The following is a 27,297-nucleotide window of genomic DNA, read 5'->3' as shown; positions in this document are numbered from 1 at the left end:
ACTTAGGAGATAGTGGCATTCTCTATACTATACAATTAAGAGTGATTTAGAAAGAAAGAAAGAGTTTATTATTCAAGTAGGCATATTACAATGCGCTTATGAACGTCAAATAAAGCTACGCCGGTTCTAACCCTACACCTCTGCCCCGAAAAAATTTAAATCACTCCTCAATTGGAGGAGGGTATCCCAATATGGGACCGGCAACAAACTCGGCGGGACACATCTTTTCAAAACAATACATCATAATTAAGCCAAAAATAACGATTTAGTATGGTAAGGTATATTTTTGAGACTTATCTAGGATAGGATGTATTCGCTTGTCAAATGAAATATCTTTAAAAAATATATTATAAACACGTGTCGATAATTGGAACAGTCGTTTGTGAAAACGAGTAATCGACACCAACAATTTCTATCAAAATAGTTAAGCTTATACTTTCATTATAACAAAAATAAATCCAATAGTGCTTTTAATAACCCGACAAAAACATCAATTGCGAGTAAACATTGGGATGTACTCACTTCCGAACTTCTATAAGAAATTCTGTTATTTTCACCAGATCGCTAGCCGCACTGGATTTTCACGCTGCCATTTTCAAACAAAAAGACGGATTTCGCTCAAATTTCAATGGGTGCCAGTCAACAGTGTGCTCTCTAGTGCACAGTGTTGCAAAATTAAGAAATCTGTTTCCTACGCTTACTCTCTTATGAAAAAAAAAGTGTCGGTTATTGGTTCTTGTCGGTCATTGGTGTTTTCTACGTTACCTAGTTCCACACTTATCATTATAAAAAAATTACACTGGGATGTAGAACTTATAACCGCGAACCACTTCATCCGTTTATCTATTTGCCACTCTATCGCTACTATCGACAAACAGATGAACGAACGATCAAAGAGGTTGGCAGTATTAAAGAGGTTAATAGTTATGTAGCAAATTTTGCCGAAACGCAAAAGTTCTAAATTTACAGGCCCTATAATACCGCTGATAAAACCGACTACTGGAATGAACTCGTATAATTTAAACTGTTATCGACTTTGTTTGTGGGAATTAATTATTACTTGGTTGGAACTTTGGAACTTTCGTCTCTGATGATTTAGCGGTCGGTGTTATGATTACGAATTCCATGGAGCTGGTTTTGCCGATTGTTCCATTTTTAACCGACTTCAAGATTTCAAAAGGAGGAGGTTATCAATTCGGTTGTATGTTTTTTTTTTTTTTAATGTTTGTTACTCCATAACTCCGTCATTTCTGGACCGATTTTGAAAATTCTTTTTTTGATTGTAAGTATATACATACAGATTGGTCCCGTTTTTGTCAAAACGCAGTTCTGATGATGGGATCCATGAGGAATCGAGGGAACTCCTCAAATGTTAAAGACATACATATAGTGATTTTAGTATTTTCATCAACAAATCAAGCACTTACATTTAAAAAAGTAACATTTGATGAAGTGGAACTGCTGATGATGATCAGAACGGAACTCTTCAATGACGCATAGTTCACGTTTGGCGATTTGTCCTCTTCGTTATGTTTGTTAAGCAAGTTAGGTTTTCAAGAAACATTTTTGTCAAGCCCGAGTTCTGATGATGGGATCCATGAGGAATCGAGGGAACTCCTCAAATGTGAAAGGCATACATATAGTGATTTTTGTATTTTTATCAACAAATCCAGCATTTCAATTTTAAAAAGTGACATTTGATGAAGTGGAACTGCTGATGATGATCAGAATGGAACTCTTTAATGACGCATAGTTTACGTTTGGCGATTTGTCCTCTTCTTTACGTTTGTTAAGCAACTTAAGTTTTTAAGGCATATTTTTGTCAAGCTCGAGTTCTGATGATGAGACCCATGAGGAACCGAGGGAACTCCTCAAATGTGAAATGCATACATATTGTGATTTTTGTATTTTCATCAACAAATCCAGCATTTACATTTAAAAAAGTGACATTTGATTAAGTGGAACTGCTGATGATGATCAGAATGGAACTCTTCAATGACACATAGTTCACGTTTGGCGATTTGTTCTCTTCCTTATGGACCCAGACCCAAACTTGGACCCGGACTCGGACCCGGACCCGGGTCTGGACGTGGACCCCAACTCGGATCCGGACCCGGACCGAACTCTGACCCAAACTTGGACCCGGACAGCCGGACACGGACCCGGACTCGGATCCGGACCCAGACCCGGACCCGGAAATGCTACTAGAAAAGTGGGTTAGGTTAGGTTAGAACTGTGACCCTTACAGAAACGAAATGCTATCAGAAAAGTAGGTTAGGTTAGGTTAGAACTGCGACCCTTACAAAAACTAAATGCTACTAGAATAGTGGGTGGTTTTACCTCCTTTTCTACATTATTAGGCAATATTATAATAATTAGGCAATTAGGCAAAATTAGTCAAAAGATGGATTAGGATAATTACGCGGCATCCCCCATTGAAGTCGGTTTTTTTTTCTTAAAAATTATAAAGTGTGTGGTTCAAATAGATTTGTAGTTAGGTAAATGTTGACGATTATTAAACAATAAAAAAAAGTTAAGCTAATAATTTAGTTTTTCTGAAATACCGCCGTTTCATATAAAGGCCAGACTTTGAAATGACAAATCTGCGATCTGCCACCGACATAAAAACTACTTGAACTTTTTTGAAATAACTTTAAATTTAAAACTAGAGATCACTCAATATCACTCAATTGTTCGGTCCGCTCATCTTCTTCTTCTTCTTCTTTTAAAATTATGGCTTCAGCCCAGTGGGACTATTTCGCCAGTATCAAGGTATTGAGAGGTTTACAAACGACAAAAATTGTACGGTTGTACAAGACAGTGTACGGTGATTTGTTAGCTCTTGTAAATCGATAGCTAGTCTTTACAAGAAGCACGTGGACTACCGGCCGTTGACTCCAAGATGGTGGTTAAACGCGCTTCAAAATTAATTCTCCATTCACTGCACACTACCACATTAGTTTACTGTATAATAAGCTATCTATATTACACTTTAAACAATATTAATAAGCAAAAAACAAAGTAATTAATCACGATGCTAACTATCAAGATGGCGCTCGAACCGGAAGAGGGTCCGCTCATGATTGTTCCAAATAGTCATTAAGTCATACTTATGTCACCTTATGTACACAGCGTCAAATACTTTGTAGCAACCAAAGTAGTCAAATAGTTCGCTGCACCATATATTTAGTACCGAACTATTTGCCCACTTTGACTGTTACAGAGTATTTGACACTGAGTGTACCTACTAAATAGTGATTTAGTCATACTTATCTTAGGGCACCGACTACTATTATGAAGTGGTTCTTGGCATCTGACAACAAAGACCGCCATACTTTTCTGTCCAAATCTGTGATTCATGCTTTAGTAAACCGAAGTTGATTTCCTTTCCCAGGAGAAGAGCCACTGGAAGGCCTAGAAGGCCTCCACTCCGACGAGACGGGGTCCGGCGACAACTCGAACGCGGGCTCGAGCGGCGCGGATGACGACGCGGCGCGACTGCGACTCAAGCGCAAGCTACAGAGGAACCGCACCAGCTTCACTAATGAGCAGATTGATAGCTTGGAACGCGGTAATTTTACAATATCTTCACTCTAATGGTAAAGCGCTGGTGGCCTAGCTTTTAGTCCCCGGCAAGCTCAGCCAAATCTCACCCTCGCATACAAAAGGAGTTTCGTTCTCATTTTAAAACTACGTGTTGGATTGTAATGAAACTTTGCACATACAATGACATTAGGTATCATCTAGGTCTGTAATTAGTTTATATAGCTCCAGTTTATAAAACAAACGTAATAGAGCAAAAACAAGTTTTGTATGAAAAACAAATTCGCTGTATTTTTTAACTATGGTAACCTATGAAATAAAACTATGAAAACGGATTATATCGCGTATATTGAATTTATTAAATTCAATATACGCGATATAATCCGTTTTCATAGTTTTATTTCATGAGTAACTATCGCGGTAACCGAAGACAATATTATATGGTAACCTACATAAACTAATTACAGACATAGATATAACTACCTTATCCTATTGCAAGTACAAAGTTATAGAGCAAACTAGCTCGTCGTTTTAAAATGAGAGCGTAACTACGTTTGTATGGAGAACCGAGCTTGCCGGGGACCCTTAAGAGCGTGCGACTTTCAATCCGGGGGTCGCGGGTTCGTACTAATTAAATTTTCGGAACTCATGTACGAAATATGATTTGGTATTTACTAGCCACTTTTCGGTGAAGGAAAACATCGTGGGGAAACCGAACTAATCCCAATAAGGTCTAGTTTACCCTCTGAGTTGGAAGGTCACGTCCCAGTCGCGCGCTTTCTTAAAAACTAGTGCCTATGCAAATTCTCGGAATTACTCGCCAAACGGACCCCAGGCTCCCATGAGCCGTGACAAAAGCCGGGACAACACGAGGAAGATGATGATGATCTTCACTCTGAAGGTGTTATTCCATGATCTATCCTTAGAACACTTGCTGAGAAGGATAAAGAAAGTTTTGTTGTTGCCCTGTGTCAGCAAGTAGCAGGAAGTGTTCGGCGAAGGATAGATCTACAGATATGCAAGTAGTGGAAAGTTTTCTATATATGACCCCGTCTTACGTTTCAGAGTTCGAGAGGACGCATTACCCGGACGTGTTTGCGAGGGAGCGACTCGCTGCCAAGATCGGTCTCCCAGAGGCCAGGATACAGGTGAGAAGACTTCTTTTACATACCTACTTACATCTCCCGTATTTTGAATACTTTGGCTTGATGGACAGCCCAGTTAGTGATTCCGGGTTCCACTCCCAATAAAAATGTGTACGAGAAAACTAAAAACTGACTTAGCCACCTATTTGTTTTCTATGACTTAATAAAACCTTACTTTGAAACTAAGATGATCAAGTTTTCAAGGATGTTCTTTATGAATAAAATTAAGATCGAATTTTCTTGTATCTTTCATCAGTTTTTTTTTAAATATTGTAATCTAATGTTGCCTACCGATAACTGTATTATAAAGAATGAGGAATAATCCAGCTTAACGAATATTAAGTTTCTTTTAAAATTGGATAGAGACTTTTCCACAAGAAAGCGTAGTACAAACAGCAACACTCTTAACTGTCCATCGGTGGACCTTATTACGAAAGGCATAAAAGGTCCAACGATGGACAGTTAACAGTGTGGGCGATGGTACCTACCTAGCTACCAATTTAAGACAGATGTCGGATTATTCCCTATTCCACAAGGGCGGATCCGGCGGATCTAAGACAGTCGGAGACTATACCATATTATGAACCTTTCCCTATTATAGTATTTATAATATAGAAATTAACCTGCGATTGTTTCACCTAATAAAAATTTATGTTAGAACCGAAGACAAAGCTTAGGTACTGATTCAATTAATCTAATAAATAATCTGAAGACTTTTACTTCAAGACTCCGACGATCCTAGGATTACCAGATTTCTTATTGAAGTCAATTGGATCTCCATTTCTTCCACTTAATTATTGCATGATATTTTCACTGGACACACGAAACATACGAAAATAAGTATAATTATAGCTATCAGGGTAATAAAAAAAAACCGGCCAAGTGCGAGTCGGACTCGCGCACCGAGGGTTCCGTACTTTTTAGTATTTGTTGTTATAGCGGCAGCATCATCTGTGAAAATTTCAACTGTCTAGCTATCACGGATCATGAGATACAGCCTGGTGACAGACAGACAGACGGACAGACGGACAGCGGAGTCTTAGTAATAGGGTCCCGTTTTTACCCTTTGGGTACGGAACCCTAACAATCGATGATACGAGTATAACAAATTATAATCTGTAACAAATTGAAATCTGTTATTTTTGGTAGGTATAAAAAAAAACCAGACAGATCTTATTTACCAAATGCATTTCATTCAGTACCATAAAACCACCCCACTATAGTCCAAAATCTCCCAAATATGATACAAAACTAACTACTACTGTTCGTTTACGTGTTACATGTGATTGTTATTTGAATGACGGCGTTCTAAGGCGAAATTTTTCCATAATTGACAGTAAACTGTGAACCATAGTGTAGTATTGAACTACTTATAGTTGGGTGGTTTAAAGGTACCTACTTTCTCAATCTGGTAACCCTACTGGATCCGCCCTACGTAATATTAGCGCCCCGCGCGCCCTGTTAACGTAACCCGACGTTAAGGTGTGGTTCTCGAATCGGCGCGCGAAGTGGCGGCGCGAGGAGAAGATCCGCGCGCAGCGGCGCAGCCCCGAGTGCTACCCGCCGCAGCCGCAGTACCCGCCGCCCGTCAACATCGACAGTTACAGGTAATGACCTAACTACTACTGACTAACCTAACCTAACGTGTTCTTAAGATCCGCACGCAGCGGCGCAGCCCCGAGTACTACCCGCCGCAGCCGCAGTACCCGCCGCCCGTCAACATCGACAGTTACAGGTAATGACCTAACTACTACTGACTAACCTAACCTAACGTGTTCTTAAGATCCGCACGCAGCGGCGCAGCCCCGAGTGCTACCCGCCGCAACCGCAGTACCCGCCGCCCGTCAACATCGACAGTTACAGGTAATGACCTAACTACTACTGACTAACCTAACCTAACGTGTTCTTAAGATCCGCACGCAGCGGCGCAGCCCCGAGTGCTACCCGCCGCCGCCGTAGTACCCACCGCCCGTCAACATCGACAGCTCACCATTCGCTTTCCCTTATCCCATACACTTAGGGTCGGCGCAGCATGTCTTTTTCTTCCATACCTCTCTGTCGCCCGTCATCTCATTATTCACTTGCGTTCGTTGCATATCATCTCTCACACAGTCCATCCACCTTTCAACATCGACAGCTACAGGTATGTATGTTGGGTTAGGTTAGGTTTGGTTAGTATCTGTTGTCCAAAGCGTACATTGCCCCAAGCACAATCAGACATTTTTAATGTTGAACTGATCAACATTAAAAATGGCAGCAGAGTTTAAAACCTTTAAACGGCAAGAATAATGAGTTTGTGTATTCATAAACATAACACTATAAATAAAAACAAGAATCCTTAAAGGCATTGTGAGTTCTCACAGCGCCAAGAAGTTGGTGTACGTACCTGTTGGTGAGTTCAAAATATCACACACTTTCCTAATTTAAATATCTCAGATGAGTCGCTTTCCACGTAGATTTTCGTACATCGACCCACCTGTTGATATCTCTATTGTACACGCATAATTATATAGCTGTCACGCTCGCACAGTGACATTAACAACCTGACGCCCCAGCCCACCGTCTATGATGCCGGTTGTCAATGTCACTGTGCGAGCGTGACAGCTATATGTATAATCAAAGATAGATATAACTCCGTAATAGATAGATACAGTCTAAGGAAAAAACGTGCCTCAAAAATCAAGAAAATTTGATTCTCGTTCAGAGGGCGCTACTAGTTTTGGCCTACAGTCGTATAGATGGCGTTGACGGTTTCGTTTGTTATTTAACAATTTTAACGCATATCAGTGAAAGAACATGGGTCAAAATCAAAAAAATAATTAATGCAAATAAAAAAAATCATTTATCTATATTTAAATACATTCTATCGTATTTTTATAAATCTTCATTTTTAGTTTTAAAGTGTGTCGACAGATGGCAGTGAATTTACTGGGGTTACAAAATTTACTATGACAGTACCGCTCTAGTATAAGTTACTCTATGGTATAATTATGCGCGTGCGTGAGTAAGGTTGCCAGAGCTCAACGAGGGCGCGGAGTGTTAGGGTCGGCAACGCGCATGTAACTCCTCTGGTGTTATAGGCTACGGAGACTGCTTAACATCAGGCGGGCCGTATGCTTGTTTGCCACCGACGTAGTATTAAAAAAAAAGACAACAACAAGCGTCTCTTCTTTACCTAAAAGTTTGGGTTGTAAATATTTGAAGACACTTTTTACAATTGACTGTTCTTTTTGCCATCATACTGGTTGTTTCTAAATTGCCTGTAAACTAACTTATTTATTTCTTCAGTCCGCTAACCCCAATGGGCTACGGACCGACGCCCATGCCTGAACCAGCGCCCGTGCCCGTATGCGAACCAGACCCGGAGCTCTGCAAGGGCGGGTTCCTCGGTTATCCTCGCTACGAACTCGGCTACCGGCAACCACCGCATTATGTCAACCATCCGTACCAGCACGAGCCCTCACCGACATCAGGTAACTTGACCATAATCCAGCTGTCCCACCACCTGTAGCTAGTCCCACCATGCCGGAGCTCTGCAAGGGCTTTGCAGGTTCCTCGGCTACCCTCGCTACAAGCTGGGATATCGACAGCCACCGCACGGAATTGATACCTACTGTCCGCGCGCCAATTCCGTGCATTCGGAGGTCGAGGAAGTGTGGGGGTGTGCGCCTCGCCCGTACGTACAGTCAGCAATACTATTCGCTTAGCACCTTTGCATGCAAATTTCTATGCACGGGGGGTGCCTTTTCTCTGCAGCTGACTGTACAAAATGACACCACTGTCATGACGCCCAACATTCCTAACATTCCTCAGTCGTGCACGGAATTCGAGCGCGGACAGTATGCAACTGGCGTGAAGCGGTTTCAAAATTTGAGTAGCGATCTTAGTTACTACTAACGCCATCTAGTAGGTACCTACTTTAAAAACTCGACAACCTTTAACAGATGGTGCTTCCCGTCGTATGCACCAAAGTACATACCTGTTCTTAAAATCTCGGTACAATTTGCGTGATTAACAATTCTTTTTAGATTGGAAAAATCTATGTTAGAATTATTTTCCAGCATTTAAACTTCTTTCAACAATCTTTACCACTAGCGACATCTAGTACGTAAGTGAGAAATTCATCTTGCTCAATAGATGGCGACACTAAATCGTTGCTGTTCATGTCTCGCGAGATTTGTGACTAAGTTGTAAAGGAGCATTCCACCAGTGTCGCTTTAAAACGCTACTCTTTTAAAAGTTACTTCTGCCAAACTTTGCTTTCTAGCGTTACCTATCAGAAAAATCAAGAGTAGCGTTCGTAAAAAACAGGTGGTCCAGCACTTCGCTATTCCTTAATATACTTAACAAACGATTTCACGACATACCTATTTCATTTCACGATTTGGTATACCAAACCTGTACCTACCTTGGGGCATTTTTTTCTGTAGTGATGCACTGGATTTTTTTTAGGATATGTAAATTTAATGTTATTTGTGCCGAGAACCATGAGGTAAATTTCATACATTTTAAGTACTTTCCATTTTGTTACCGCCGTACTCGGTACTCGGTCGTGCAGTGTTTGAAAAATGGTAACGGAATAGAAAAATAAAACTTTGGACGCTTTTTTTCTCCTATTAGTAGGAACGAAGGAGCTTGTGATTCTGAGTAGGAAAAAGATTAAATTTACTTATTTTGGAAAAAAAGTCCAGTGCATCACTACAGAAAAAAAACGCCCAATTAGTCAGCTCATCTTGTCACTTTCCAGAGCTAGGCGGCCTCCTAGGCGCCGGCGTGTCGGTCCCGCTCGCCGTGCCGGGCCAGGAGTCCCAGCAGTACTGGTCGCGGCTGCAGTGACCCTGGTGGAACTAACTTAGCCCGACAACATCAAGCATTTTTCAATAAGCTCTGCACTCCACAACACTAGTTAATGACCTTAATTTTCCCAACTTTTTCTGCTGCGAAATAAAAAGTTGCTTATAAATCAAATTATTAATTGATTGTAAAGGGGCCCACTGACTATCAGTCCGCCGGACGATATCGGCCTGTCAGTTAGAACAAAAATTTGACAGTTCCGAACAACTAACAGGCCGATATCGTCCTGCGGACCCCTTAAAATGTGTACCTAAACTCCAAGAAAAAATGGTGCCCCGGCTTTAGTTTAGCTAAAGATGACGCTGTACGGCCCCATGTCAGAGGGCCTACCACGAACCACGAATTAAGTTTTACCTCGCTGTCGCACTTAAGTATCTATTCACAAGTGCGACATAGAGGCAAAACTTCGTTCGCGGTTCGCGGTAGGGCCTCAGACGTCAACGTCTGACAAGTTACCGCATAATGTTCTGTACATTGTGCCGTACAGCGTCATCTACATGTTATCTAATTCAAAGCACGAATTTGTCTTAGACTTTACTGTCAATCTCAATGGATATTTGTTTTAATCATTTATGATATGATATGGTAATCTCTTACAGTTGGCTGCTAGAAACCTATCCAAATTTGACATCCAACAGTGTTTGAGGGATGCAGGGTTGATTAAATTTTAAGAATTTGCTGTCACCGAGGCGAAGTCTAGATATTGGGTTTTAACACGCTTTTGTTTCTTGAAGACCACCTAAATATTTGAAACGAAAATGTGTCCACTCATAACAACTTAGAGGAAATATACCTAGTTGATAACTGGTCAGGTGGCATAAAAGGGCGTCCGCTAGCTGGCGCGGTGCACGGGGCGGGTGAGCAAAATAGTATTTTTCAACTCGTCGACTGTAATGTTTGAATTAAGATTGTATTGCTGATTGTATGGGCTCCCAACAACTATAATATTCATTTCGATACGCTGTCACCAATCACGTGCCGCCGCGCTCCCATAGAAAAGACTAAACAATAGTCGCGCGTTGATGTCTTTTATACTACATTTTTGTAGTACCAATTTTCATTAATTATTTAGGTTTTGTTGTAAAAAAAGTATTATTTTAGATGACTCGTAGAAAAAGTATTGTATACAATAGTGATATATTAGTCAAGCTTTTCAATCTCGTACCTCACTTAGGCAATTCAGCAAGCTTCGTTGCCTAAACACGGTACTCGACTGAAAAACTCTCTTATTATATCACGATTGTATAAAATACTATTTACCTACAATGGCACCCGCGTGCACCCACCCGCGAAGTGCACCCGGCCCACGCGACGCGGACGCCCTAAGAGGGTTTCGGTAGTTCAAATAGTTGTTATAGGTGTTGAGAAGTTATTATTCGTACACTGCACTAAGGGTCAGTTCACCAACCACCTAGAGGACTGATCAACGTTACTCATCAGCGAACTTCCCATACAATGAAACGATGCGATCTTTGACGGTTACAGGAGGTTTGGTGCAACCTAAAAGCTGCCTCCTTCTAAAAATCATGGTGCAGCTATCTTCAGAAGTCTCAGTTACGTGGTATGGCTATAGATAAGAATAAATCTGATTAAGTAGAGTTATAATTATACATTAAACTACTGAACCCTGTTGCTGTCGACTCGGTTGTAGACCACTAAGGGGCATATCACGGAGAAATGATGACATAAAACTGACATTAAGTATTACAGCTAAATTACTACCTATCGTTTTCCGAAATGCTCATATTGTGAAACTTGTTTGCTAAATAAAACAAGTAGCTCTTGCCCTAATCTCATTCATACGGACGTATCATTCCTTTTTACCGACTGTGAAACTATGTGAAATAATCAATGTAGATTATTTGTGATAGGTCTGTTTCTACTAATTTTGTCTTTATTTTTGATAAAGCTACATACCTAGTTAATTTTTCCACAGAACGCGACATTAAAAACGAGGATTATATTGTTATCTAAATATCCAAAGCCAATTATTCATAGCATTCCACCTTACGCAGTTGCTATACAGAAACTTTTTTCATAATGAAACCCACGTATTATCATTAAATACTAGGCAAGAAATCCGATAGTTATTAGCAATAAAAATAGTGGGAACAGATCGAAAGAAAACATAATTTTATTGTATTGTTTCTGCACATGTGCAAGAATAAACATATCCAGTAGTCATGCCACAAATATGGAAGAGCACAAATCTGGGCTCAAACTATTTTATTCAGGAATTAACTTTCAGTAAAAGCATGGAGTGATTATTTCAAATCGACACCTGCTAGTATGAATTAATAGAAAACACTTAATATGACATGATCAAAAGAGATTACAAATACTGATACAACCATTGTGTTTGGACTGGTTGGATATTGCCTGTGTCAAAATTAGTAATTTTATAAACTATTTCGTCTTTCTATTCATGGTCGAACTTAAACAAAATTATTGTTAGGTATTTAAAATTATAAAATGCATTAATACAACATACGATGAACATTTCATAGGTGTCTATTTGCAAATAACCATTCTGCTTTTATTACTACAACTCGTGGTAAGTGTTAATAGCTAAAATTTATTTTTTATGATAATGAACACAAAGTAGATAGGGTAGGTAAGATATAGTAGTAACTATGGGCTGCAGGCCTCGCCCGGCGGCCTTGTATATTTATTGTATATGTCGCTAACATAACATAGTACGTAGGCAAAATCCAAAAAATATAACATTTAATTTATATTATTGCGGAAACTAAAATTGCAAATTAAATAAAGTATCATTTCCGAAAGTCTTTTTTTCAAGTGAATCTTATATAATTGCAATATGGTCTATATTTGAAAGATATGACTAAAATAATTTCTGCAATAATGTACATATTTAATAAGTGCCCTATGAATGAAATAATTATGTGACTATCAAACGATACCTTATTGTAACAACACAAGGTATCTTTTGATATGGAAAGCAAAATTCCATTACGTATAAACGGAACGGAACGGTCAAGGCGGAAACAGTGGCTCAGCTCGGACAGTGGCTGTCGCCCAAATATCGCCTCTCTCATGTTGAAATTAGGTTGACGGAGCCACTGTCCATGGCCTTTTTCTACCGAGCCACTGTTCCCTCGTTGTACCCTTCATACAGGGCAGGAAGTCAGATCTCAAAAAGGAAGCTAAGAAGTAGCATTTACCAAGTGAGTATACAGGTTCCAATTAATTTTGAAAGTTAGAAAATGTAACAGTCAATACGTAATTTTCATAGATTTTTAAATACCTGTCTCTTTCACGCACATATTTTAACAGACTGGATTTATTAAGAAATATTTAAGAGGCCGTAGTCGATTTTGGAGCAAAAATTTGAAATTGATAGCTTTAATCGCTGAAATTATACACGTTTTGTTACGTAATATCTAAATAACAAGTATTGGTTTCTATTAGCACGTCTTCTCATCTTGCCTTTTAATTATGAGGTCGCGAGCGTGTGTCACCGGTAATATATGAAACGAAGGGGCAGTTTTTTAAAATTCATCAAAAATTTATGGTGGTAAATTATACAAATTGATGTATAAGAATAGTTTCAGCAAATGTTGTAGATTGTTTAAGTATCAAAATTACGTTGAATTTAAGTAGATTTTCAGAGAAATTGTCATTTGTTTTGAAGTAATTTCTGGAGAAAATTGATTTCGTCTAACTTTCATTTAGACTACTTCAAAGTAATAAAAATAAAAATGTAGTCTGATAAACGTCAAGCACAGGATATGTGTAATACAAAATTACCATGTTAAGCCGTCCAAACTTTACGAAATTTACAAATAAGAGCGACAAAATCAGTGCTTTACGCGCGTTTACCTAAACGTCCATCAGAAAAGCAAACATTACTAATTTAATGCGTCTGTTTTCAAAAAATTGATCTGATAAAAGGTAAGATAAGAAGACGTGCTAATAGAAACCAGTACTTGTTATTTCAATTAGGTAACAAAAGGTGTACAATTTCACCGACGAAATCTATAAATTTTACATTTTTGCGACTAAAATCGACACCGGCCTCTTAACACAAGGTTGGATTATAAGTTATATTGAATTACCGATAAAACATTTCCAAGTCCCTTTAGATTTTTACAAAAAGACAAGGCTTTTAACCGTAAGTTGTAAATAATTTATTTAATGTTCGTTACATAATTGTGAGTCTCTTTTACAAAGTAATGTAATTTGTATCACAAATCATACTGTAGTATGCCTGTTTCAATCGTACCATACTGATGCGCTTACATGATCATTTCTAGCCTTATTATCAAATAAAGTCTACAAATGGTCATTTTAGCGTAGTTCAAAATAAAAGCCTTAAAACCGAAATAGGTACTGAACCTTTTTAAGTGACTCCGCATGCTTGGAATAAATTCACAATGATAACATTGTTACTGTGTAATGATGTTATTTCACGTACAACTATAGTTCGCTTTTTTAGCATTAGAAAGAAGGTAAGCTATCTTGACGTGTTTTTTTATTAAAAATCGCTTTTGAAAAATAAGTCACAGCAAATATGTTACAATTATAAATCATATACGATCTTTTACATTCTTTTGCTTTTATAAACCAATTTTTTAAAAGCTTTTTTCTATATTTTTCAATAAAAAGACGTCAATATTGTTTACCTTATTTCTAATGCTAAAAAAAGACGAAGTATAGCATCAAACTTTAGTCCTCTGTTGTACTGATTTTCAAATACTTCTAGTTAAAATATTTGTTTAAACAATGTACTTTAATTTTAAATAATTTATTTTACTCTTGATGCTAAACTTCGAGCAACAAACTTTTGCGGTTCTAAGGCTGGGTACTCTATGACACTATACTTACTAACGTAGGTAAACACTAAGCCCAAAACGTGTATATGTATCATGTGCCTAGGCACAAAAATCTTTAGTGACGCCTCAACTTTTGAGGGATTCATTTCGAATTTATTATATTAAAGCTAAGGTGTAAACATATTAATATGAACTTCTTTTGTGAATAAGAATTGTGTCGCGTCGGTACGTTTTATTAACAGCATTATGTATGTATATTACATTTTTGGATCAAAACCTCGACTTCTTATTTCTAATTATTCAGCTAAGGCGATTCTGGCAGTGCAATTCCCTTTTTAGCTTTATACTTTTTATACAGTTAAGTATGAACTAGTTAGTAGGTAATGACTATTTATTCCCCATTCTATTTTACTAGAATCACTTTCCGAAAACATGTATTTCCGTATCACAATAAATTAAACTTATCATTTTAACAACTCCTAAACTTCAATAGAAAAATTGCATCAATGGCATTAACAATCTCAGAAACACACACTAAATTTGTAGCGACGTAAAACAATACAACAAGTTGTAACTTTTAGTGAACACTTATCATTTGAATTCCCTATGCACTAACCTTTATAGTACAACCGGATTAAGTCTCACCTCGAAATCCTTCCAAAGATATGAAATTTGGTATGTATGTTAATTAAAGGTCTCTTTTTCATGTCCACACTATTTGACATTTGGGGACCTCGAGGAATCGCAGCCATCTTGGAAAATGTGTACCATCCTGGAGAAATTTGCGTTTTACTCTAAATATACGTTCTCTATGAAAATATGGTGTAAGGCAACATTAAAGCTTCTTAAATTCTACACAAATAAGTCCTAGATAACTTTGCGGAAAAAATACATCTTGTTATAGAAAATAATAGCTGAATCCAGATTTAGCGCTTATACCCTTTCAGGGGATATTCTCTTAATATGGAACTTGGAGGAATATGAATTCCACTTTTGTCTATACATTTGTACACGTTCTACTGCAATATCAACATTTTACTCGACTGCGACTTAAACAGAAAGTAGGGTTATGGGTTTAAATACTGAAAATCAGTACACCCTGTAGCTCAGGATACTGGACCGATTTTTTAAAACGACATATTGGTAGATTCCTCTTGCCCTTCACAACCTGTTTACACCTGTTTTATTAAAGAAAAATCAATACAGCTGCCTTGAGAGGACGCCGAATAGTAAATCATAAACAGATTTTAGGTCTTAAATGGGGTTTAAACAATAGTGACAGTAATGAAATTTGACACCTACAATTTCAGGGAACCCTGTTTGCGTGTCATAAAATTGGAGCTTCGGGGACCACGGGGATCAAGCGCCATCTTGAAAAGATCCATTTAAGACCTAAAATCTGTTTTTATAGTCACATTTTTAAGTTTTACACATTTTTCCTGCATTTATTTTAGTAAATTTGTATTGCATAGCACTCGTGTACCAATTATGGATCTACTGATGTCTATTTTATTGAAATCCACTCAATAGTTTAGGCGCTAGAAGTAAAAATATGATTTACTATTCGGCGTCCTCTCAAGGCAGCTGTATTGATTTTTCTTTAATAAAACAGGTGTAAACAGGTTGTGAAGGGCAAGAGGAATCTACCAATATGTCGTTTTAAAAAATCGGTCCAGTATCCTGAGCTAGGGTGTACTGATTTTCAGTATTTACCCATAACACTACTTTCTGTTTAAGTCGCAGTCGATTAAAATGTTGATATTGCAGTAGAACGTGTACAAATGTATAGACAAAAGTGGAATTCATATTCCGCCAAGTTTCATATTAAGAGAATATCCCCTGAAAGGGTATAAGCGCTAAATCTGGATTCCGCTATTATTTTCTATAACAAGATGTATTTTTTCCGCAAAGTTATCTAGGACTTATTTGTGTAGAATTTAATAAGCTTTAATGTTGCCTTACACGATATTTTCATAGAGAACGTATATTTAGAGTAAAACGGAAATTTCTCCAGGATGGTACACATTTTCCAAGATGGCTGCGATTCCTCGAGGTCCCCAAAATGTGAAATAGTGTGGACATGAAAAAGAGGCCTTTAATTAACATACATACCAAATTTCATAACTTTGGAAGGATTTCGAGGTGAGACTTAATCTGATTGTAGTATTAACTAACATCTTAAATCTAAAAATTTGTACGTTTTTCCTAAACTAGAATCCGAAATCATAACAAGTCATCCAAAATATTATCTATGTCACTAACAAGATCTCTCTCAATGTTTTCCGAATTCGAGTTCTTTTGACAACTAGCGACTACATCAGGAACGTTCTTGATTAGACCTAGGTCGTAGTCTGATATCGTGACTTCGCAATCGTCCGCGTCATCACTTAGATCTACAACATCTACGTGCTCTGCCATTTTACTATTGTCTTCATCATAAGATAAATCTACATTTGTGCAGTCTGATATATCGATACTTACTATTTGTACTTCTGTGTCTGAGTCGTCCGTTTTAGTAGCTACTGGCTCCTTAGCCTCACTATTACTACTCCTATTTCTAATTAGTCTAGGTTTCGAGGTGGTTTCTGCTAGTTTTATTTTTTTGAACTCGTGGCAGTTATCTACTAATTCGTCCTCGTGGACCAGGTAGACATCGCTCTGTTCTGATAAGGTTCGTTTTCTGCTGGCGTCGCCACTGCCACTGAGCCTATGTTCCGGTTTAGATTGGTTAGTCGAAGGCACATTATGGTCAACCTTTTTGTAAACTATAGAATTACTTCTAACGACCTTGATGATTTTATCACCGGTAGTCGTGACAGATTCTTGTGTAGATAATTTCCTTTTTCTCAGATTGAGCGTGATAGGCGCGCTGTGGACGATGGCGTCGCTTTTTTTTCTAGCGCGGATCTCCTCCAGGGAGAGTATTTTGAAATCGAGCGAGCTGCGGCGCTCGGTGGCCTGTTTACCTGCGATTTCGTCGAGTGAGAGTCGGTCGTACTTGGTGGAGAGGTTGGTGCGGATGATCTTGCGATCTTTAGGTGGGTCGGTCGGGAGGTTCTCGTAGCTGTAGTAGGCGGCCGCCTCGGCCTGAATACGCTCGAGGAGCAGTAATTCCTGCGACTGCTTGTCTTGCGGCGGCGAAGAACCCGCTTTAGTGGGCGTGGAGGAAGGCGCGCTCTCGTTATCGGACTCTGCAAGAACACACAACGACTCAGTCGAATGCTTAAGAACGATCAGCGATTTTCGTAATTAGTTTTGAGCCCGCGCTCGAGTTCGACCAAGTCAGTTGTGTGTTCTCGCCGGTTCGATCTGAAAGTGATCGGGGGTACTCAAAAATAATTACAAAAATCATATTATGAAACTGTTTTATTTACTCGCCGGTATATTAAACACAATTTGATTAAACGAAGCCAAAGTACACGTTCCAATACGAATTCCGATCGGTTCGAAAGGTTACTAGCTTAAAAGAAAGGTCTCAACACACGCGTCACTAATTGAACATATTTTGAAATTCTTATACAAAGTAAGACTAAGATTAACATAACAACAACCCCTGAATGCGAAAATTTGCCGTTGGCTCCTGCCGTGGCCTCTACCTTCCTCACACAATACAATCGGTATAAAAACACCAACACGAAGAGCCGCGGCCGCCCGCGCCGGCCGACTCCCTCGCTCCGGGCGGCCATCAGAGCGCCTACCGCCAAAAACGAACATCTACATTTTGTTATCTGCTTCGCCATCGCATATTCGTGCGATAGAGAGGCAGATAAAGAAATTTCGTTTTTCGCGGTATGGCTCTGGTTAGCGGCGGCGGCGGCTCGGCACTTCACGGGACGATTTCACTTAACGTGAAATTTTACATTTAACAGAAAAACTTTAACATTCCAACAATAAATCTAGTGATAATTAGCCCGGAGGACCATAAAAACTATTCCTACTGAAGTCATCGAAAAAGCTGCGTTCAGGAAAATAAACCTTTTAATTCGCGCCCCTCGTTATACATAACACAACAAATGAACTTATAGATATTTTTATTGGCAAACACGGTTCTCTTTCACTAAGAGCATATTTTTTTGTAGAAAATAAGAACGTCCTTTTTTTTTCGTCTCTCCTTATTTTAAACTATCCCCCACCAATAGAGATTATTCTTTTATATTACTTTTAATATTGATAATTATAGTTTTATATATAAATAATGACTAGGCGTACCGTGGACCATAGACAAATTATTTTAACAGTACCTATTTCATTTGTCGTGACATTTCTTGCTATTTTTTTTTTGTAATAAATATAGGAACTTTACTCTCATTGCAAAAATATAAAAAATAACATCACCGAGAAGGGTCCAGCAAATGATAAGTGTGAATTTGAAACGTACCGCGATGCTACTAGTAGGATAACGTACGGGAGTGATCGGAGCTATGTCGACAGTACGGGACACTACGCTATACACGCTCAACACTGTTAGCTTTTCGTTATATGTTACCCTCCTAAATTGGTAATACGATCTTAAGCACGATAATTTTGTTATTAAATAGAGAGCACAGCAAAATAATATGTTCCTAAGTTTCAGTCGGCAATTATGGAACTGTGCTGTCTATGTGATGTATAACTAGTTTTTTTTTAATTATTTATTAGCTCTATCTAATGCTCTCGGTACAAAGTACCGGCGCACGCGGCGCCCAACATCCTAAATGCTAACATACAAACGATTTAAAGGCATAAAGCTTTTTTTTTTCTTTTTTTCTTCGCCTATTTATATCAGTTACAATATTCGTGTATATATATTTTTATTTGTATTTTTATATATTATTTATCCTATTTATTATGTACTGTTCTATTATAGACAAAGATTATTAAACATCTATTTAAAAACCCTACGCCGGCGATGTCTGCCGCACCGTGGGTCCGCGGCGGACACCGTCGCCTGCGATATTTCTATACGATAAATGAAAAAGCGAGAGATATTCATGTATGAATCTAATTAGCTAAGATATGAAAGTGGTTATATTTCCTAATGTATTGCACATACAAAAATACCGACTCTGCTTTTCTCCGTCGCCGTCCTAGAAGTCGGACAGAGAGCCATAAATAAATCTTTCTCCGAGATTAATACTCATATATTTTATGCTCGATGGTATACAAATATTACTAAGCATTGGCTACGTAAGAGAACCAAACAAAACGACGCCTCAGTCGGCAGCTCAATGTAAACCTAAATAAAACATCTCGTTAAAAATATAACGTGGCGGTCCCGCGCACCTCGCGCGCGACTCGATCCAACTAACGCTACATCAATAAATACTATATTAATTGACTACTGAAGAAAAAACCTAAATACATTTTTACCTTCAATCAAACAGACATTTAATTCGTCCAGCCACAAACTGGGAAGACAAACGAAATAAAAGCATTCTCTTCACAAGACGTCTACTAAACTTAATCAAATTACAAAAACCGCGTCCTGTAAATTATTTAAAACAATTCCCAGTTTGTTACTAACTGGGGGTAGTCTGGTCGTGTGACTACTCCGAAATATCGTCAATAAAGTTTTCTTTCCGCCGCTTTTACCTATTATGCATACTTTAACCCCAAACCAAGCTTACGCATTATACTTTGGGCATTTTTTATGAGATATTTATTATTTAATTTGCTTGGTATAACCGGCGGAGAGAGACCACTTGCGTTCTCGACGTGTGGTGTTGGCACTTGTTGTTTGTAGTTTCTAGTTTAGGTCCGCGACGGCCATCGCTCGGTCGTACATTCTCGAAGCGCAATTTTCGCCATTTCTTGACATTCCAAAGACAGAATCTAAACCGACCATAGTGCCACACAGCACTGAGCTTCTTCCTAAAGCACAGTGATTCATTATAGTTAAATTAGTGAGTGAGCTTCCGAATGTATATAATAATTTCATTCTTATCCTACACTGTATTAGAGTTTGCAATTTGAGTTACATTTTACAGCGTACAAACAGTTTTTTCGTGAGCCGACTATATCATCGGTTAATATTATTATACTATTCACAAATGTAGCTAAACAAAGCGATTATTGAAAACTCTAGTGCGTTTATAACAATCATGAATCTGAGGGATCATCGTGTCCGCCACAGAACTAGTCGAAAACGTCGACAATAAATAATCAATAGATTATAGACTAAAGTGAATCCATTGTTACGACACGGCGACGTTTTCGACGAGATTAAATATTAACAACAGCGCCGTTTAAGTCCCGCCATTCGATTTGAGAGGTACTTTAGCCGTGTAACGGATGTGTTATAGTTGTTACATTACATTCCGGTCACCTTGCTAGCTATTTGCCTTTTTCTAACAAATATAGTAACAGGATTTCAAACAGACCGATACTTTCACCAAACAGATGTGTGTCTAGTCTAGTGACAATCATAATACTGCGAAGAATAACACATTTTGTATATGTATACATAATACAAAGTACAACACAGACTTAAAATTCTATTCTTAGGTAGATATTATTGATAACTTTCTATTTACGGACTATTTTAATTACATCATTGGTAATGTTCAAATAAAAATATTGTAACAACTATAACCAGACGACAGTTACAACCAGATACTAACACAAATTGGAAATTACTTACAGGATCTAGCTAACAATTATCATACAACCATTATATTTTGGTCTTATTTATTTAAAAAAATCACATTACTAAGACTAAGTTTCAATAAATGAATCGACCGCTTTTTATTTTCAATTCACGTGAGGCGGAGGTACACTGTAAAAAAAATTGTTACCTCCTAACCCTGCGATCTATTTCATTTAAATCAAAATTAACTACAACCGAAAATGAGAGGTCCAAACAATTGATGGACTACTTTTCATTTTCTATCAAACCATTTTCAGTAGTATTAGCCACCAATTTAACATCAAATCCACCCGATCCAGTAAGAAATTTCCATTGTTAGTATTCAAGACACAGTTACAATAAAATACTACAATCCTCAAAGTCTTTCAAACCAATAGGAAGACCAATTCGCTTCATACAATAAATACAACCATTAGCAAATATTGCATTACAAGTAATTTTACAACTTACTTGATTTATAACATTCAGAGCAAATCTGATGCCTTTAAATGGCGTAGAATTTAATCATAACTGTATCAAAATATCTAATTAGACAGAAAACCGAGCGATTAAAAAGGGCTCTATTACATATTAAGATATCAAAATACTTATCATCTTAAAATGTAACTTTACTCTTTTACAGTCAGTATTACCGAGCGATTCGACCCATTTTTTTTAAAGACATATTCCGCTAGGTAACGCACTGAGTAAATATTATTTATCACTAGCACTAGTGCTTTTTCTTTAGCACTAACAATCAGCAAAACGCTTTTTGGTTGGTTTGGTTCGTTCAATCGCATCTTTCTGGTTTCATATGTAAGTGTTAAAATGAAAGATGTAATCTTAGCGTTAAGGTAGTTTGACTAGGTTTTCATTTAAACAACGCGAGAAACAAATTTTTATTTTACTACTATTTTTCTACTTATGCACTTTCATATTTCGGCCAGATCCTACCCCTCAGATATACCAGCGGAATATTTAGAGATAACCAGCAATACAATTTTTTTCAGCATGTTATAGGCGATTCAAAAAAAAAAATAGTCCGATCTTACCGCTCAGTAATGCCGTTGCCCCCGGGCTTACTCCCTCGCGCGCCTCTCAAATCGGTCAATCGGCAGGCGTGGTCTGTTTCAGTAGAGTCGCATACCTTCCTCGAAGTTGACGACAAGCTGGTCCTGACTGAGGTAGGGGTTGGGCGCCTCGTGCACGTGCGGGTGCGGGTGCGGGGCGTGGACACCCACGTGCGGCACGCCGCCCACCAGGCGCCGCAGCGGCAGCTCCCCGCCCCCGCCCGCCGCCGCCGGCAGAGCGTCCAGGATCGCGGGGTCGAGTACTACTGCAAGTGCAAACATATCGATATTAGTCTGACACAACCTGTTGAGTTTCGACTGTCTCTTTTGCGATCTGATATCGCAGCAGTAGAAAGCGAAGGGTTAAACAGGTCTCAACAACGGGACAAAACGCTCGTGGCATTACCTTGACGCTGCTGCTGCCAGAAGAGCGGCACGGGCTGCGGCTGCGGCGCGGCCACGCCCACGCCCACGCCCACGCCCAGCGCCGGCGCCGTATCCGCGCCGTCCGGCCCGACGGGGACCGTCTGCCCCTGCAACCATGTCAAGCAAGTCACCACCCAGTGTGCAACACCCAGACACTGTTAAACTCAAGTCGCAGACAACTCATTTAATGCTTTAGCAGGATATGTTTGTAACTGGACGCCGTTTTAAAGTTCCTCCTGACAAGCAAAATGAATAGAACCAGTCGAAAAATATAATTTCTCAATAGAATAAAAGATCGAGAAGAAATAGAAAATCACATCTAAAAAAGTGTGCAGTACCACAGACTGATTTCCTTTTGCCTGCATAAACTAATAATTAACTGATTTTTACATAGAAACTTGTGAAAAACGTTGTACTTCCATGAACCACATCAACCATTGAGTCTCCTGCATGAATGTCAAGAAACTCAAGCAAGGCCGCAAGTTTTAATCCTTTCACCGCCAAAGACGTCAACTGACGCACTCGGCTACACTACAGCCTAATATCAACCTTTGTCCATTTCCACACAGGGTTCACAATGACGCGCACGATAAACATGGATATGGTGGCACGATATTCCTAGGAATATTTTTAGATAAATAACTTGGAATGCACATGTAGATATGCTTTGCAAAAAAATGTATACATTTATATGTGCTTTAAGAACAATCAGGAGAACCACGTCAGTGGAAACTGCAATTACTGTGTATCATGCATACGTGTGTTCTCAGATTCGGTATGGAATTGTATTATGGGGCAATTCATCTAATGTAAATAGAGTCTTCATAGCACAGAAAAAATGTTTGAGTGCGATTTGGGGCATGAATAATACAGAATCGTGTAAAGAGCTATTTACTAAAAATAAGCTTCTAACGTTGCCTGCTATGTATATTTTTGAAATTGCCAAACAAGTTAAAGGAAATTTATCACTATTTAATTTAAAGGACAAGACCAATAAACGATCAGACACACATGTAGCACTGACAATGCCTGCTCCTAAAGTACAACTATATCGTAAAAACTGTGACTACATGGCGACCTTGATATATAATAGCATTCCGAGAGAAATTACCGACCTATGTTATAATAGGTTTTGTAAAACTCTGCAGCTGGTTAACGGAACACTGTTTCTACTCCGTTACAGGCTTCCTCGAAAGTAGTAACTGCAGATTTAACAAATATTAGATAAAAATTATGTGTTGTATATAAATAATGTAAATACCTTACCTGAATGCATGTTGAATAAATTTATCTTTATTTTATTTTGTGCATGCTGACAATTTAATGAATGTATTTTATTACATTGCTTACCACTTTGTGAAGGATGCTCTTAGACCCTATTTTAGAGTTAAGAACAAAGATAAACTCACAGCGATGGGCTGCTGCGGGATAGGCTGGCTGGGCGCGATGCCGTCAGTGCGGGCCTCCGGGTTCTTGTGCATGAATGGGCAATGCTTCTTGCGGCAGCCGCCCGGCTGGTTCTCCCAGTAGCAAGGGATCTGCTTGCGGTTTTTCTGAAACCAACATTAATTATGGTAAAAGAGGTCTTTGTCACAAACTTTAATTTACAGTTCAGATATGTTTTGAGTAACTAACACAAATGGTATGCACAAACAACTAGCCACAGACTCCAGCCACAGCGAGGTGACATAGGCACTTCACTTGTAAAAAAACTGTTGGCTAGTTAATTCTATACTATTAGTTTAAATGATTCAAGGCTTTCTTCGTAAACTTACTTTTTGTTAATATTTGTAATTTACATGAGTTGTAAACATGACACAGCTAAAATGTGAGATTATGGTTTCATACTAAATTAGTGTAGTGACCAAAAGTTATCTTAGCAATAGAAAATTAATCCTGTTGATTAATGAGTTTTCTGTAGTGTTACCATACTAACTTTTTTCCTTACACTTCAGTGATTCTACTCAGCAGATCTATGAAACTTCCAATGCAATTTTAGCAAAATCTAAATACAGTTACAGCTGATATGGTGCAAAAGTTCATTTATTTATATATTGGAGAGAAATGTTATGCAAGAGTCAGGATATAAAAGAGCCACTTGCATTATTTCAATAGTTTCTAAGTATGTATATATTTGTAGTTGACGAGAAATCAGTTTTGTAACTTTAAAAACAAAGGCTCATACTAAACTGGTTAAAGCCACCAAAATAATGAAATTTAAAAAACCTAGCTAACATTGGTTAAAAAACTAATCGAATCTAGTGTAACACCTAACATGAAACAGGAGAATGTTAATTATTAAACTAAACAGCAAAATACTGGTAAGTATGCTTATCAGCTAGCATGACCTTACTTATTTTGGTTTTTACTCAGAAATCTTACGAAAAAGATAAGAAGTGGTAGTTGTAACACAATAATACGAAGATATAACAACCAAGTTATAGTTTCATAATCAAACATTCAACACATTCTTAGAAACAGTATTACAGACAATACAAAAAATAAGTTATTTATTTTTCGCAATAAAAAATGTAATCTCTTTGAGGAATCACAGATTATATCAATAAGCCTAGCTGTTGTACTTAGTTGCGAACTCTCGTTTTTATGTAGGGAGAGAGACTGTCACTGTCACTATGCGAAGCATAGACATAGTATAGTAGTTATAGACATGAAACAGAGCGACCAGGGGTAAGAGAAAGACATATTCATGTATTGACAGGTTAATGTATGGCAGACTAATCCTTTTTCTCTTTCACTTAAAAATTACGGTATTTCGCCATCGCCTCCTAAGCTCCTACCTATGCTGCCATAACCCGACCATGGGCAAAGCATGGCACTATTTTCTCTTTCCTCTTATAGGAATCGCAATAAGACTATCTTTCTCTATCAAAGAGTGTCAGGCCCTTGATGCGAAGTGTAAGGTGACTCTTGAATTTGTTCGGATTATTTTGACACTATGATCTGCGGACTCCTTTCTGAATCTTCTATTTTGTGAAGTAGAAAGTTTATTTAATGCTGTTGTACTTGTATTTAATTTTCAGTGTATTATTAACTTGATAGTGAAAAATAAAGAATATTTACTTACCTACTTATTTTCTTAATTGTAATAAGTGACTTAGTCAAGTCCTAAGAATACAAACAACCACTCATTCATAAATGAGACTACCGTTTCTACCTCATTTATGCCCAATTAATTTAACACTTGGTAACTTGATTAGATTGACCTTTCATTTCATTAGGGAATGTCCGAAAATTATGTTATTTACTAAAACTGGGCAAAACATTTGACACACAAAAATATTCTGGTTTTCCCACCACAAACACTATTGGTGTTATTCAATTCAAATAATTTTTTGTCCTAATCTGTTCTTATTTTGACTTATGTATTTGTAAGAAAGGGATAAAACATGAATTAACTAATTGAGGCTTAAAAAGTTAAAAGTTTAGCTTAAAGTTTAAGTAGAATAAAATAATTTTAATCTGAATAATTCAATCGCACAAGTAAGGGCAAACATTTGTTACAACACCTAGAATACCTAGATGGATAGCAGTGTTGGCCGAAACGTTAATGCAATTAACCATTAACCAGTACAAATTGAACCATAAACTGTAACCGTTACAGTTACAGTTAAATTAAACGGTTACAGTTTACGGTTCAATTTGTACTGGTTAATAGTTAATTGCAATTAACGTTCAGCCAACACTGATGGATAGCAACCCTAATTAACCACTTAAATCCTACCAACACAGCAAAAGAAAACTTCAATGTCTTTTTGGCTAGCCAATATTGGGCCTATGTGATTAAAGGGGTTGAAGAAATAAATAAAGATTTTAATTTCAATTTCAAAAGCACCCAACACACATGCATTTTTAAGGAATAAGCATAATGTAGGACTTTATGTCTGCACTTACCCTGAGCTCCATGTGGCGGAGTTTGCACCGTTTGTCCATGCACTTGCCTTGCTGCCAGGCCGTGCACATGGTCTCGCAGCCCAGGGCTGAAGGCTCATGTCGGAACACACAGTTGTCCCCCTGGCACATTATGTAATAATTAGCATCATTATCTAATCACCCGATTGATGTAATCATTTTATCTATAAGCTATAGAGCAGATTTACAGTACAAAGTATGCAGTAAAATGCATAATTTAAATGTTGATTACAGTTCATCACAAACAAGACTTATAAAGATAATAGAATATCTCACTCTGTTATACACGAAAAATACTGATAAAGCTAAGGCGATCAGTAGAACTTCAATTGTTTGGAATATTATAAGGTTTACCTACCCTACAAATAATATAACAATTAAAAGATCAGTAAAACGCCTAACCTTGGTGCATGTGGAATAATAGTAGAAGTAACAATCGTTGAATTTTCTTGGCGACTCCATGGTGATCTTCCGGCGAAGGTCTGCGAGTTACGCGAACACCATGTACCTAATGCCGACACACGAAAACAAGAGTTATTTTAGAAACAAACCAATCTGAGCAAAATATACCACAAAGAATTGCAACGATTTTGATTTGAGGATAACACGTGGAATTAGCCTACAAAATTGGATTTTTTTGAGAATTTTCCATTTTGACAATTCGTAGAGCACGTCGCGGCTAAACAAGTTCCAAATTAAAAAGTTACAATGCATTGATCCATTTTCAAACACGTTACTCACCGTGCACTGGTCGAACTAAAATTAATTAAATTAAAACAAATATCTACACAACCGAGCTATCTAACAAAATAATACGAAAGTCGAGTCACTATTGGAAAGACAAGACGTGTAGATAATAGATATGGCGGACTTTCATTTCATATCCACCCACAGACTTTTCATTCGTATTCACTCTTATTACCACATTG

The 27,297-nt window shown here is 38.0% G+C and overlaps 2 protein-coding genes across 2 annotated transcripts in view; one reads left to right on the top strand and one right to left on the bottom strand.

Annotated features, from left to right (window-relative positions):
* LOC134747163 (paired box protein Pax-6-like) overlaps positions 1 to 9,608 on the top strand; it is a 56,536-nt gene extending 46,928 nt beyond the window's left edge. Inside the window, exons 4-8 of the mRNA XM_063681743.1 lie at positions 3,395 to 3,571; positions 4,609 to 4,691; positions 6,171 to 6,295; positions 7,977 to 8,161; positions 9,436 to 9,608. Of these exons, the coding sequence (XP_063537813.1) occupies positions 3,395 to 3,571; positions 4,609 to 4,691; positions 6,171 to 6,295; positions 7,977 to 8,161; positions 9,436 to 9,524 (659 nt within the window). The 3' untranslated portion in view covers positions 9,525 to 9,608. The remainder of the gene's footprint in view (positions 1 to 3,394; positions 3,572 to 4,608; positions 4,692 to 6,170; positions 6,296 to 7,976; positions 8,162 to 9,435) is intronic.
* Positions 9,609 to 11,652: 2,044 nt separating this feature from the next.
* Positions 11,653 to 27,297, bottom strand: LOC134747231 (uncharacterized). Its single transcript, XM_063681836.1, has 7 exons — positions 27,110 to 27,297; positions 26,771 to 26,876; positions 26,351 to 26,470; positions 23,848 to 23,991; positions 22,419 to 22,545; positions 22,090 to 22,278; positions 11,653 to 17,529 (listed from the first exon to the last, which is right to left on the bottom strand). The coding sequence occupies exons 2-7, from the start codon at positions 26,828 to 26,830 to the stop codon at positions 16,562 to 16,564; spliced, it is 1,608 nt and encodes a 535-aa protein (XP_063537906.1). The 5' UTR covers positions 26,831 to 26,876; positions 27,110 to 27,297; the 3' UTR covers positions 11,653 to 16,561.

This window comes from Cydia strobilella, chromosome 14 (assembly GCF_947568885.1).
Source record: "Cydia strobilella chromosome 14, ilCydStro3.1, whole genome shotgun sequence".
Classification (NCBI taxonomy): domain Eukaryota; kingdom Metazoa; phylum Arthropoda; class Insecta; order Lepidoptera; family Tortricidae; genus Cydia; species Cydia strobilella.
This window is presented reverse-complemented; position numbering and strand designations above follow the sequence as displayed.